The sequence below is a fragment of the Mirounga leonina genome, unplaced genomic scaffold (genome assembly GCF_011800145.1).
Source record: "Mirounga leonina isolate KUSES-001 unplaced genomic scaffold, KU_Mleo_1.0 Mir_176, whole genome shotgun sequence".
Lineage (NCBI taxonomy): Eukaryota > Metazoa > Chordata > Mammalia > Carnivora > Phocidae > Mirounga > Mirounga leonina.
Window position 1 is genome coordinate 28826551 of NW_023270454.1, and position 15687 is coordinate 28842237.

A 15687-nucleotide genomic window follows, 5' to 3' on the forward strand; every position below is an offset into this window, starting at 1 on the left:
ATAAGAATGAATAAATTTAACATTTGTAATTTATATTTTGTGGTTATTAAAATATGTGAAACATTGAAACATTTATATTTTACTTGTATTTATTGAATAAGAATGATTTTAATTAAGAAACTATGGAAGCTTTGTTAACTTTTGGAGGAGACAAAACTTTAAAACAATCATTTATTTAATATTCCTACAACTTGAAATAATTTATATTATTTCCAAAGCCTAACCATGCAGAGAATTTCATGTAATGAATTGCGTTTTTACAGATTTTTATGCCTGTAAGTTTTTATTGTGGTGATAATAAAACGTGATTTAAATTATCAGGCAATGTACCTGGTACAGTCAATGACCCAAAGACAACAGAGAAAGAAATAATCTCATTAGGAAATATTCTTGCTTTCCTTCCTTAAACGGATCATATATCAAAGATATGCTACTTGTTTATATTAGAAAATACTATATCGTCCCCCAACTAGTTTTTCTTCCTTTCTTCTGCCCATGGAACAAACAAAAATCGTGAAAGCCCTGTCCTGTAATTCCTATCTTTTATATCTGTTGACATTTGAAGAGCCTTATCTCTTGGTAACTCCCATAAAATGTTCATCTCCCATCCAACCCAAATATTTTAAATTTTTACAGCGGAGAAATCAAAACAAAACAAAACAAAACAAACAAACAACAACAACAACAACAAAAACAGAAGGAAAACTACAGTTCCCTGACTCTGTCATGCTCTTGTATCACTTTGAGTCTGTGTACAGGCTCTTTTCCCAGCACCCTCCCATACTTTTTCTCCTGCTCAACCACGTGCAAAGCCCTGCCTAGATGCCCCACCTCTGGAGAGTCCTCCTTAACATCCCTTCCTCCATACTGTCCTAATCATATGCTGGGGAGCTGGCATATTTTACATGCATCATTCTCTGTTACGTTTGCTAATTGACATGTTAGTCTTCTCCATTCGACTGGGGATTATCAAAATGAGATTCTTTTTTTTGTTTTTGTTTTTGTTTTTGTTTTTTAAGTACTACAGCAGGAAGGGAGCAAGCTCCCAACAGAGTGAAATCTAGAGCTAGGTTTTGGTGAAAATGTTAACAGAATGCATTGCTAGATCTCTCATACCCCAAATTTGCCTTGCATTTTGTTACATGACCATGCACTTCAATAATGATATGATTTCCATGAGAAAATAGTCATCTCATTTTGCTCTCATTCTTCTTACAGTAGACAGCAATGGTAGGAACATGATGACTAATCGAGTATTCAAAAGGAACATGTTAGTTCTATTTGGTAATGAATGCCACATGCAATCTTCATCAGAAAGCTTAAAAGGCACCACCTTGGATTGGATGGAACCCTGAAATTCCACAGAATGAGAGCAGCAGGTGGAGACACACCCTGACACCAATGAAAAGACTAGATGTCCATTTGTCTTCTCATCAGCTTTGCTACCTGAAGGTACCCCTACAAGCCCACAGTACTGTTATAAACCATGTACATGTTGAGTATCAGTCAAGGTCACCAAACAAGAAGTCACCTAGTTTTGAGAAAAAATGAACTCTGGGCTATTCTTTAACATTCTATGAGATGCTTTCATGAATTTAACTTAAAATTAACAGGATCCATTTACATACCCAAAAGTAGAGAATTCAATGCTTTTAATCCTTACCTAGGGCCAGTCTCACAGTCAGACACAAATTTAAAGCCAAACAACCATATCTTTTTTTTTTGTTCCATTAGGTGCAGAAAACAACAATGACAAAACCTCTGCCTGATGTATAAACAGGGAGAGCAACTGAAATAACACTATCCCTGACAGGTTCATACACAATCTGCTTGATAATACACAAATAAACAAACGAAATCACTCTGCATTTGAAATGCTTTGCAATTTTTGCTCTTACTTTTTGTAAGTCTAGTTTAATAAAGAATGTGATCCTCTCATTCCACTCACTCTATGATCCACTCTTATCTCTGCTGTCAATAAGGTGACCAACAGAAGGGAAAAAGCCCTTCTTATCAACAGCAGAAACATTTAATATTTAGTGGTAAATATATGCATGTAGGTGTATGAATAATAAAATATGTTGAATAAACAAGGGAAGTCCAAACCCATGGAGAATAAAAGATGAGTCCGGGCATTGCTCATATCAGAATAGTGCACTGCATTTAGAATTCAAAGATTCCTTGTTTGATTGCATAAAGCATTTATTGTTTTTAGTTACTAAAACAAATTAAGATTTTTATCTTCTTCCTAGAGTGTCCCAGAGAACAGGCTACTTGTCAGCAGTTAGATATGGATAGATAAAGATACAGATATATAGACACGGATGTAAATGTACATATTAGTAGATAGAGATATACCTTAATTGTAGTTGTGTGTGCTCCAGGGTATTCTTTTTCTTCCAGTGTTGACCATCTTTCTATAAATTTGGATACCAGGGAATCATCATAGTCCACTATTTGAAATCCAGAGACATTTGCGCCTCCAAACTGAATTTTTAATAGGTCTCCATCAGTAAATCCCTAGACATAGAAAACGTATGTCAGGCTTTCCTGAGAATCAAAGAGAACTTAACATTTACCAAATAACTCTATACATTGTGGTTTTACAAATGTCAGAGAACACAAGAGCGATAAAAAGCCTAGAGTAAATGTTTGTGTATTTACAGCCAATATTCTGAACCAGTACCTACTGCCATCTTGGCATCACAGTGGATCTTTAATCAATGATTTTTTATTGATTGTACTCACATAAAAGCTCTCTATTTTATTGAGAAATACTGTTATAAGTATATATATATATATATATGTACTGGTTTTATTTATTCAATCTACAACAGAGCACTACCATAGAGTTAGAGATACTCAGTAACATAAAGCTAGTTCCCAAGAGCTACAAAATGGTAAGCAAGTTATTCCTATTTAAATTGTTCATTCTCTCAGGTGATAAAACATCTTTAAAAGGAGAATGGAAAGTACTAAATGCCTAGTCATTATCTGAGAACAGTCAAATAATTTCATATTAAGTATGCAACTTAATTTTTTATAACATATATGAAAGTTTAAAAATCAATCACTTGCATTATTAGAATGAATTCAGTCATTAGTAAAACTATCATGTGGTGCTTCCATTGATTTCAAATATTGTGCTGTCATAAATTCTATCTCAATTTGAGAGTACATTCTCTCAAAGATGAAATCACAATTTTAATAAATCACAATTATAAATATTTTTACCTTATACATTTACTCCTTATTATTCTGCATAGGATTGAAAACATCCCTGAATCCAAAATACAGGAGAATCTTTTCTTTGTTATTGATATTAAAAAACATATTTTAATACTATTTGTGTGAAGAAGGATAATTACTTTGTTATTAGCTCATTATTTTGGTTTTTCTTTTCATTAAAATAATGCAAATAGTGCAAGAATATATAGAACAAAAGTCACAGCTTTTCTGCTCTGCCCCACCCCTGCTCCAGTTAAGCTGCTTCAAAGCAATAAATTTCAGTAATTTTTGTTTTTCATATATTTACCTCCATATTTCTGTATGACACCTTTTCACTATTCTTTCTTAATTTATCCATTTTAGATATTTTTTTATTGAGTTTCTGCTTATGTCAGATGAGTATATAATTCATTCACATTTACCTGTTCACTCATTTCCATGTTCATGGTTTTCGTATTTATAATTCTATTATTCAGAACAAAGTCAAATAATGTGGTAGGACTGCATTTTCCTTCTTTCGGTTTTTTTTTTTTTTTTTTTTTTTTTTTTTTAAGAGAGAGAGAGCACAAGTTGAGGGGGAGAGGCAGAGAGAGAGAGAATCTTAAGCAGGCTCCAAGTTCAGCACAGAGGCAAGGCTCGATCTCAGAACCCCGAGATCATGACCTGAGTGGAAATCAAGAGTTGGGCACTTAACCAACTGAACCACCCAGGTCTGGCGTTAATAATTGCTTCATTTTTTTCACTACTATAGTTTTCTATATACCTATCCTTATTTTTCTCTAGTTGCTCCATGAGAACTTTTCATGTTTATATAAGTAAATTTTTTTAAGTAATATCAAATACATCAAGTAATCTGTTTCTCTTTTTTCTGAATATTTAATTGACAGGAGACCTTCTGAATTGGTGCCTCTTTCCATCTCCTCTGCAACTGTTCCTCTGGAGTGTCCATTCACCATGTTTCCGACTTGTTCGCCCACTTCCTGGATCACTATTCTCTCATGTTTTACTCCCTTCTTCTTCCAGAGCCCTCAATACTTTCCTCAGACACATTGGAGGTAAATTTCTTGAGACACTGAATGTCTCAAGATATCTTCATTTTGCTCTGACACTTGATTATTTTGGCTGGGTACCAAATTTTAGGTTGAGACTCTCATAATCTGACTTTTATTGTTCCTATTGAAAAATACAATGTCATTATTTCTAATTACTTTTTTATGTGACCTGCTTCATACTCCTCTCTGCCTCCACCTCCCATCTGTCCGAAACTTTTAAGATCTTCTATTGATCTCTGAAATTTCATGACGACATTTTCTTTGAAACGTGAAAGAAGTCTCTCTTCTTTCATTGTTTTGTGTACTCAGTGGGCATATTTGTGTCATTGAGTACTGGGAATTTTTCTGAATGCTCTTTGATAGTCTCTTTCCCCTGTCTTCACTATTCTGTCTTTCTAGAATGCCTAGTATTAAGATATTGTAACTCTTAGATTAAACATCTAAGTTCCTCACAAATTCCCTGCACACACCACTTCATATTGTATTGTCATTTTGTTATATACTCTGGAAGATTTTTCTTAACCTTATCATCAAAGTCATATAATTTTACTTGTTATTTTAGAAAAAAAAAAAAATTCCCATAGGTCTTTCTTATTCCCTGAGTTTTTTTTTTTTTCATAACATACTTTCTCTCTTTTTTTAATTTAATTTAATTTTATTATGTTATGTTAATCACCATACATTACATCATTAATTTTTGATGTAGTGTTCCATGATTCATTGTTTGCGTATAAGACCCAGTGCTCCATTCAGTACGTGCCCTCTTTAATACCCATCACCAGGCTAACCCATCCCCCCAATGCCCTCCCCTCTAGAACCCTCAGTTTGTTTCTCAGAGTCCATAGTCTCTCATGTTTCGTCTCCCCCTCCAATTCCTCCCTCTTCATTATTCCCCCTTCTTTATGGATAGTTAATTTTCTTCTCTTTCTCTGCAGATATTCATTACAATTTTAAACATTTTTATTGTGTTTTCTGCCTGCCCTGTTTCTGTTTATTTTATTTATTCATTTATTTATTTGTTTGTTTTGTATTACATCCTTCATGGACCAGACTTTTCTCAAATGCCTGATTCTCTTTGGCTATTTAACACTTAGACACTAAAACATTTCTTGGAATTTCCATGTGCATGGGGTAGGCTCCTTGACAAATGTGCTTCACTGTAAGGTAGGCAGGTGGCGATGGATTGCAGTACTTTCTGTCCATATCTACGGGTTGAAGAAATGAGAACTGGATCCCTTCATGACCACTTCTTCATCACTTTATGTAAAAATTATCCTTTTAAATGCTATATCAGGAACTTAATCACAATCTGTGTTTTGGGAGCCTAATCAAGCATTACCAATTCCTGAGGAAATTCATCAATAATGGTATCTAAGGACTTTTCTACCTTTTATAGCCACCTCCTTTAACACTCATTAGACCCTGGACAGGGGAAGGGGGACATCTCAAACCAAGAGTTTGGAAGATGAAAGCTCTTCAACTCTGAATGGCATTCTTCAATTTTAAATGTCAGTGAAATTTTCAAGCTCTAAGTTCTCAGAAAGTGCAGCACTCCTCAGATTCTTTGAACTTACTGATTCACTAGAAGTTCCATATGGTGAAGATACCAAGTATTCAGAAATGGAAAAGCAGAATTTGAATTCAGATAAAATACTAGGTATGTTCCTCCCTAGAAGTATGACAGCAGCAGGCTCTTGTTTTCTATTTTTTTATTTATTTTTTTACTTTGGTCATCCGTACATTTCTTTCCTTTTCATAGCATCAGATATCAACTCTCAAATTGATGAGCCACCTTCTGTCATTATTTCTCAATGTTCCAATATAATCTTCTCCATCTGGACATTTTTAAAGATCACGGCTTTCAATGTGGCTCTGTGTTGTTCATCAAATGGCACAATTCACACAGGGGACTGACTGTCCAGGCTGTTCTTTGCACAGAATGTGGCTCTGAAGAGAGTGAATACAGAGCTTCATCTATTTTAACCCTTGCTTCTCTGGTAGGGGGTCATTTAGGATCTATAATATCATATTAATGGATAAATTCTAATGAATTTTATAGTAGTTAGCAATTTCATTGGTAAACAGAAGTTTTATCTGAACAATCAACTTCTACTAATAACATGCAGGTTTGAGATTTAATATTCTAAATCACTGGTGCCACCTTCTAGTGAAAACAGTATCTATCAGTTGTAAAGTTCTTTTTTTTTTTTCCATCATTACTAGAAAGAATGTCTTCTGATATAACAATCTAATATTTCAGAAACCACCTACAGAAACAAATCTACAGGGGTGCCTGGGCTCAGTGGGTTAAGCTGCTGACTCTTGGTTCGGCTCAGGTCATGATCTCAGGGTCAAGACCTCAAGCCCCGAGTAGGGCTCCATGATGCTGAGCATAGAGCCTGCTTGGAATTCTCTCTCTCCCTCTCCCTCTCCCTCTGCCCTTAGCCTCGTTCCCTCTTTCTCTCTCCCTCTCTCTTTCTAAATAAACAAACAAACAAAAGAAAAAAAAAATAAAGAAAGAATTCTACATTTGGGTAAATATGAAACCTTTTCAGAGTCCTATTATGCTATTTAGAATAAGTTCTCATTTTTTCCTTCCTTTTCTTATTATCTTCCTGAGTTTGGGGAGGGCAGTTTTCTCAGTCCAGTAAGATCATACTTCCTCAAAGAACATAAACTTTTGCAACGGTAAAGGCTTAAGGTCATTTTACTACTGATCTGAAAACTATTTTGAAAAAAATATCTAACAATAATTCTAAATTGGCTCTGATTATACTTAAGAGAGGGAGATACAACTAACCAGTTGGATATTCAGTATAATCGTAATTTGACAGAAATCCCAATGAAAAAGTGATCAGGTACATGGATTTAATTTCATTGTGTTGCTTACATATTAAATAGAAAATCAGAAATAAATAATAATATATTAATATTCTTGACATTTGCAGCTTTAATTTTTCACTGATGTATTCTCCCAGATGTGCATTTATTTCAGATACTATATTTACTAAAAACTTTAAAGGAATGCACAGAGGGAAAAATTATAAAACACTGTGATAGTGAGAAACAAGAGGAAATTTGAACAACTAAACTTTATATATTTTTGAAAACTTTTCCATAATTAAATATGCCTTCTAAGACAATTTATAAAGTTTGTCAAATATTGCTTACATCACTTATAATAGGAAATTGATTAGAAAATGTAAAGTGGGAAGTGAGTCTAAAACACAAACTCAGAAAAATATTATCACTTCTAATTGATCAATATAATCAAGATATGTTTTTAAAAATAACACTGATAAATGCTGGTCATTCAAAACTATTTTATAAGTAACTCTATTAAAATTATAAATATCAATTAATTCACTTACCAGATTTGCAATGATATAATGGTAACCTTTAACATGTTTTCCAATGGTAATAACCTAACAAAGATAAAGAAACAATTATTTAATACATGCAAATAATATAAATTAAAATTATTGATGTTATGACCCAATTGAGGAAAAAAGTGGAATTTTATTTTCTGATATTCTATGATGAGTCCTACTTGACAAAATACAATTATCAAATCCAGAGACTATTTCTCTCAGAAAAAAGTAACAATACATTTTAGTGCTTTATAAATGCTATCTTTCAAGAAGTCAATAACTGAACAAATAATTACTTCAGTTTAGTCAACAGTGAAAATAAGGTCACAAGATTTTAAGAAATGTAAAATGAAAAGAATATTGAATCCATAATAAGTCACAATTTTATTCCTACAAAAGCTATTTTTCTAAAACATTAGACAGCTGAAACCAACACCTGAGATTTTATATTCACACATCGACACTCAAACTTATAGTAGAACATAAATTTTTAAAAATATTAATAGGCATATAATTCTTATATGAATCTATAAAATAATATTCCCATCTTAAGAGTCTTGAAATGTTTGCAATTTAGTTCAAATGAACATTTTTATTTCCAGTTTGAGGCAGCAAAACATCAGAGAAGCTAATCTTTCTCCACAAATCTAAGTCAAAACTCAATGGCAAGATAAATATGGTCGTCTTGGTAATGCTCACGACAGTTTGGGGCATTACTGAATCGATGTGACTTTTCACTGATCTATAGCAATTCAAGAGAGTAGACATTGGTGAAATGACCTCACTATAGTCCTAGTACTTAGATATTCAAATATAATTTTTATGTTTAATAGAACTGCCACACCAATAGAAAGCATGAAATGGCAGGGCTGCAGACAAAATTTCAAACCATTAGCCTCATTTACCCAGACCAAATTTCAAACCATTTCCCTGATGACAGTTTTGATGGCTTCCCATTGCTTGTAGCATAATAATCAAAATCCTTAATTTATGCTACAAAGTCCAATCATCTTGCAAGCTTCTCCAGACCCTCTTTTTCCATTCTCTATACTAGAGTCTCATCAGCCCTCTTTTTAAGTATTTTTGTGCATGAAAAGGCTTCCTTCCATTACCTCAGGACTTCACATATTCTATTTCCTCTGCTTGGAAAGCTCTCTCCACCACCATATCATTTGTCTTATTAATGCTTCAGGCACAAGGAATCTCAGCCCAATGTTACCTCCTGGGAGAAGACTTCCCTGACCTTCCCTTATCCCAGACAAAGTCAGGTACTCCAAAGCAATGCATTTAGTTAAACAACAAGGGCAAAAATCCTAGGAAAGATTCCATCAAATGCCCCTTTGATGTTAAGTGATAGCTATTTAGAAGAGAGTTAGGGCTTATATCATTTTCTAACCTATTTTTATGTAATACAACTAAATCGCTGTTTCCAAGAAAATGAACCCTCTGTATTGAAAGGAAAATTGTGAAGAAAAGATGTCCTTCTGCATGAAAAATATATTAATTAGCATCACTTGAATTGAGTTGATTATGTCCCTCATACTTCTACTGACATCTGTTGATTCTGCTTACTGTTCATTCTACTTTCTGAATCATGTATGTCCTCCTTCTGGGAATTAAAAACAAACAAACAACAACAACAACAACAAAATCATATAAATGGTGCTAGCAATAGTTGAGTTTAGCGTTCACTGAAAGAAAGGGAGGGGATATGAAAATTTACTAGCTCTGCCTCTACATAGGAATTCATGTTGACCATACTATCACATTTTTGCTTTATAATAATCATTAACATTGCACTAACAATACTAAATTTATATTGATTTCTAAATGTTTCTGATGGCTGAGTCCTTTTTCCCACCCAATCACAATCAGAAATAAGTAACTCCAAGGATTTGTTGAATGATAAAATACTCATAATCAACAAAGATTGATTCTCTTTCTAACTTTAAGCTATTATAACAATAAAGTTTCATCACCTCTGTTCTCTTATAAGTACTGATAGATGAATAAGTAAATAGTGTTTCCTTTTCTTGAAATGTACTTCAAGCCCACTTTTTGCGTGGTAAACTCTCTTCCTTAAAGATCTTCCATGATCTCCTAATCTAAATTTTTTCCATAACATCCTGTTCTCTTCATTTATATATATATATATATATATATCATCTGTTATGATGATCCATGAATACATAAATTCTTTACAAAAAGACTAATAACTATTACTAAAATTCAGTTTTAATGAGACTCTCCTATGAAATTCAAATGAGTTGTTGAGGTTCACATTTGAACACGAGACCTTCAGGTTAAAAACAACCTTAACTTCATCTCCTGAGACAGGAATCAAGATTTTTCCACGGAAATGTTCACCACTCTGGCAAATAACATTTAGCTCTTTCTCATAACAAGTTAGTTTTATCCAGTTATTTAATATTTTATGCAAGATCCATTTTGTATGTCTTAGGGCCTGTATTATTACATATCAATTAAAGCTGCATCAACATTCATGTTTGCAAAATGCTTTGTGTTATACAAATTAGTGAATTAATTGTCTCCGCAAAGCCTAGAAAGACCTAGAAATGCATACTTAGCTGCATATTTTTCTTCCAGTCCTATATTATCCCAAGGAACTAGCAGCCATTACACACACACACACACACATTTATCAGTTGGGAAAAGAAGCAGATACCCAGTGAAGCAGATCTTAACTCATTAAATCATGATGCTGCTTCACCAACATCCCTGGTCACTTAACCTATGTATATAATATAGTGGATCTTATTTTTATCATTAGGATATTACTGAATGGCTGTCCTAACCTAAAAGACCTTAAGTGGAATCAAGGTGGTATGGTAAGCACAGATAAAACATCCTTATGTCCAGTAAGCTTCTCAAACATCAAACACAGACTATGTCTCTCCTACATACAGGCTTTCTCTGAAGACTCAGATGCATTCAGACAATATAGGCTTAATGTTCCATACCGTGCTCTAATGTTTGACGTTCTCCATGTTTTGCCAGGAACTACTCACATTTCCCTTAGAACCCCAGCCTTATTTTCACTTAATTGGTGGCTATTCCCTTATCTCTAAAAAGTTCAACAAGTTAAATTTTAAATTTCCAACTAAAAATATTGAAGTTTAGGGCAATGCTTACCATATAAAACAGAAGACTCAATAGTTACATATTTAATATAGTTAATGATTAATATGATGTGTCAGCATGATTGAAGACCATCTGCTATTGCTAACCAAAGCCAGAGATAATTTAATTGATGATCTTTGCTGCATCCTACATAAACCATAAAGGAAGAACTGCGGTTCAGCACCTCACACAAATACTGCAAATGCTGACACTGCATGCACATTCTATACTTGGTGCCATTAGAAAACAGAGTAGCCAACCTGGTCTACGATGTCGTTTACTTTATCCCGTTCACAGTCTAGGATTACACGACGTTCCTTTTTTAACTCCAGATCTTGAAAAAGTGATCGGTATGTCTCATCTTTCTTGTCATTGTTAATGTTTCCCACATTGATAGCAGTCACTTGCCATTTCTTTTCAGCAGCAGAATCCAGCACAGCTTGCAGTGTTGATAAGCCTAGGAAGGCAAAGAAAAATGATGACTGATAAAAATACTTGAATAACTCAGAATTACGTTGTGAAATTGACAGCAAATATATTTTTAAGGCTGATATTTTTGTGCAACTGAGGGGATGTTGACTCCTCTAAAAAGCTACAATGATGATCTTTATCAACATCGATTATTTCCGCTTCACATCAAAAACTTTTATCTATATGCTGTTGTTCTGACGGAAAGAACCATGGTTTGGGAGAAAATAGTCTCCCCTTCTTTCAGCTCTCTCAGCTGTCTTCTTTCGGATATTACTGAAGAGTAATGTCTGTGATACCTTTGGTTAAAGTGAGATCCAAAGACATTACACACATTTCTTTCTCTTACAGAATGGGAAAGACTGTTTCTTTACATATGACAGTCTATCATTTCATATTAACATCCTCAAGAGGTTGCAAACATTTTCAGGGAGACAAATGTACATAAGTCTCTGTGAGCATACAAGCCAATAATCTCAATGGGGCTATTATCTTTCCTCCTATTGTCTTTCAGTCGGCAGTTGTTTTTCCTCAGCCTCTGTCACATCATATTTTTGTTATCGGGACTGATCCCATAGAGATTAAAATGTTCATCTATTAACCCAGATGGTAACAGTTAGTTTTCTAGCTCAGATTTGTTACATTTACTTAACTTTCCAAATGTAAGACCCATTTACTATTTATCAGTAACTTTGCTTATAGCATCATACAACTTAGAAAATTTCTTTCTCTTTTTAATAAAAATACATTACCTCATATGTAGGATTGAGAAGGGAAACAATTGGGGAATTTATTACCTTAAGTTAAATCTGCAGTTTAGCACTTGGAAAAGCAGTACATAAACTTGTCTTCCATATCACTTCAATTCTTCACAGCCAACCTAAATTCTTCATTTCTATTAATAACTTAATGAACAACACAAAATCTGGGCTCCAAAAAGAATTCAGGACTCATCACATCATCTTCTTGATTCCAGAAAGTACTACATCTTTCTCAGAAGAATGCTGATTTCTTTTTGCCTATAAAATGTGGGATTTACCTAATGTGATCACACTGCTCTATAAATTTTATTAATGTGCTACACTTTATTTCAATCTATTTACTATGGCAAAAATACGTGCTTCTAAAAAAAAAAACTAGCGAAGCTGGAAAACCATTATTAAAAATTGGATTGATTCAATACTGGCCAAGCGTATATAAGATTAGCCTAGAATGTCTTGTTATACAAAATGCAAGGAAGCTCTCCAAAACTATCAGCCTTATGTCAAAAGACTCAGGAGCCAATGTGATGAAAATCATTTTAAGTAAAGATGAGGCAATTTGGATATCAATCAGAATAATAACTGCAAAAGACTTAAAATATATAACATTTTAAATCCATGAATTCTTATTAATATCTAACAATATAAACTGCCAAAATTGAAACAGCAAGAAATAGAAAACTTGAACAGACTGATAACCAGAAAAGAAACTGAATCAGTGATATTTAAATATATATAAATATCTGGTTGCCTTTGAAGATACTAGGAGCTGAGTTATTATTTTGAAATTGGTAAATAAAGGAAAACAAACAAGCATTTTCCTGCCCTTCCTATATGAACTATACTCAGGATAACTAATTAAGACAGCTTTTCCTTTTTGGAAAGATTCCATCTAACAAACAATGAAGGAATATAGATTTAGAATTACAACCATCCTGTAACACCTAGTGAATTAATGAATCAAGGTAACAATCATTAACTGCTGCTAAAAACACAGAAAGAGAGATGACCAGAAGTTACATGTCTCTAAATAGGAATATTTAACATCACCTATGGAGTATTCCTGCCAAAAAAGTGAACATGAATCTTGCGAAGCTTCTAGATCTAGCTACCAATTTATAAGGAATATGTAGCAGAGTAATATGCTAAATACCACAGTGTTGAAATCATCAAATTGAAACTCTACATATGTTATTAAAGACTTAAGAGATATATTAACCAATTGGGAGATAGGGACCTCATTTTTATCTTGATTCAAATAAACTGTGGGGAAAAAATGGATGATGACATTATTGAATTACTATTAATCTGCCTGCATATGATAATGATATTGTGGTTATGTTGAAAACAAGAGTACTCTTTCACAACACAAACTGAAATATGTACAGATGAAATGACATGATGGCAGGTATTTGTTTCAAAATAAATGTGAGGGACAAAGGGATATAGATAATTACAGGATTCCTTGCATATTGGTCATTAACAAAGCTGAGTTAAGAGTCTTTGGGGGTCTTCATACTATTCTATATTTTATTTAAAATATTTCATTATGAAAATTGACAATAATTTATTTTTATTTCAAATTGGGAAGTTGAACCATAAATTGAACTTAAAGTGAAATTTGTTTTTTTGGCAAAACAATAATTGTTTCCTCTCTCCAGTCATGTAACAAAAACATGGGCTACACAAGAATTTCTCAAGAGAAAATTTAAACAAGAGACCACATTTCAGGGGTGTCTGGCTGGCTCAGTCGTTAAGCGTCTGCCTTCGGCTCAGGTCATGATCCCAGGGTCCTGGGATCGAGCCCCGTTTCAGGTCCTCTGCTCTGTGGGGAGCCTGCTTCTCCCTCTCCCACTCCCCTTGCCCATGTTCCCTCTCTCGCTTCGTCTCTCTCTATCAAATAAATAAATAAAATCCTTAGAAAAAAGGAGAGAGACCATATTTCATTGTAAAAAAAAAATTCTATTAATGATAAAATTTCTTTTAAAAACATCATGGATCACCTATGCTTTCCATTAGGTATAAGTAAATCTTTCCATGATATAATTCAAACACTTTTCCTGTTTTTCATCATCAGTGAAGATAGAACATACAGCTGGCCATCATGATCAATTCAACAGTTGCCAAAGTGCTTGAAAACAATTATTAAATCTATCCAGTCTTCTTTCCTGAGTAGGAAAAAAAAGCTAATTTTCTAAACCTCTTTCACTATCTAGGTCCTACTTTTCCACATTCTAATCTTTATGCAACTAACTCTTCCTTGTTACCTCCTTAAAAACATTATATCCATGAATGATCTTCCATATGTTATCCCCATATTGTCATATAGCACTGGGATTCATTTCTTCTAGGCCGAAATTATTTTTGTTTTTATTTAATCATGAAGTTTACCACATACTAAAATTTCAAGTGGTGATGTTCTTGATATTCTATTCCATCTCTCAACATATATTACAAGAAATTTTAAATATAAATAATGATTTGTAAATGGGTTTCATCAAGTGATATTTCTTTTTTTTTTAAAGATTTTTATTTATTTGAGAGAGAGATTGAGATAGAGAGAGAGAGCATGAGAGGGGGGAGGGTCAGAGGGAGAAGCAGGCTCCCCGCTGAGCAGAGAGGCCGATGCGGGACTCGATCCAGGGACTCCAGGATCATGACCTGAGCCGAAGGCAGTGGCTTAACCAACTGAGCCACCCAGGCGCCCCATCAAGTGATATTTCTATACCTAACATTTATTGTCAGTTCATCTTATCAAAGAATATGGAGATGATATATTAAATTTATAAGAATGCATTTAAAGAAGTGGTTGAGTTTTCAACTAATTCATTCTATGTGTCAAAAATAACTCACAGTTGGTGTGGATTTTCTATTATTAAAACTCTCAGAATTAATGTTTTGTAACCTATGAAGCCTAGAAACATTACATCCATTAAGAAACTAAATAGTTCAAGTGGTACAATATCAGACTTGATTAATTTAGTGCCATCAGAAGACAATGAATAATATTAAATCATCTCCTAGGGACAGCCAGAAGTAACTCACAATCCATAATATAGTCTGACTCATGATTAAAGAGATTGCTGTCCCAAGCTTAGTAATCCATATTCTTAGATTTGTTTTCTTTTTTTCGGTTAATAGTAACAGACCTCTTAGTATCTTAACTTGCTTTGTGTTTTCCTCACAACTAAGAGTTTTGTATTAATTTTGGTTACTTTAAAATTAGCAGATCATTTTAAAAATCACTGAAAATACATGTTACAACTATTGAGGTGAAATTAACCTCTTCAAACCTAACACAAATTCATGTTCTTGGTCTCTTGGTACCACATTCTAATTAGGGGAAAAATATTACTTGAGATAATTACTCTTTCCCTTCCACACAAACGGGCATAAAAGTATCTTCATAAATACCTCCATCCCTTAATCAGACTATAAACTTGTATGGACAGTGGAAATTCTTTATAAATATTGGTATACTTCAAGTTATTAGTAAGTGGTAATTATTCTACTGTAGTATCTATACTATATCAGGATATTTGAATTATAACAGAGACTGATTTCTTATTACTGAATTACTCAGAACAAAGAAAGCTTGAGATATGCAGTTGTTCATCTACAAATAGGAAAAAAAAAAGAAACAGAAAATTAACGATTCCTCCTAAT

General features: G+C 33.5%; 1 protein-coding gene across 3 annotated transcripts in view; it reads right to left on the minus strand.

The window, feature by feature from the left end:
- The window catches only part of GRIA2 (glutamate ionotropic receptor AMPA type subunit 2), a 139610-nt gene that overhangs the window by 47943 nt on the left and 75980 nt on the right, over positions 1–15687 (minus strand). For all 3 annotated transcript variants that reach the window (XM_035023200.1, XM_035023199.1, XM_035023201.1), the window contains exons 4-6: positions 11053–11249; positions 7652–7705; positions 2359–2520 (exon numbers count right to left, since the gene is read on the minus strand). In XM_035023200.1, coding sequence (XP_034879091.1) covers positions 2359–2520; positions 7652–7705; positions 11053–11249 — 413 coding nt within the window. The remainder of the gene's footprint in view (positions 1–2358; positions 2521–7651; positions 7706–11052; positions 11250–15687) is intronic.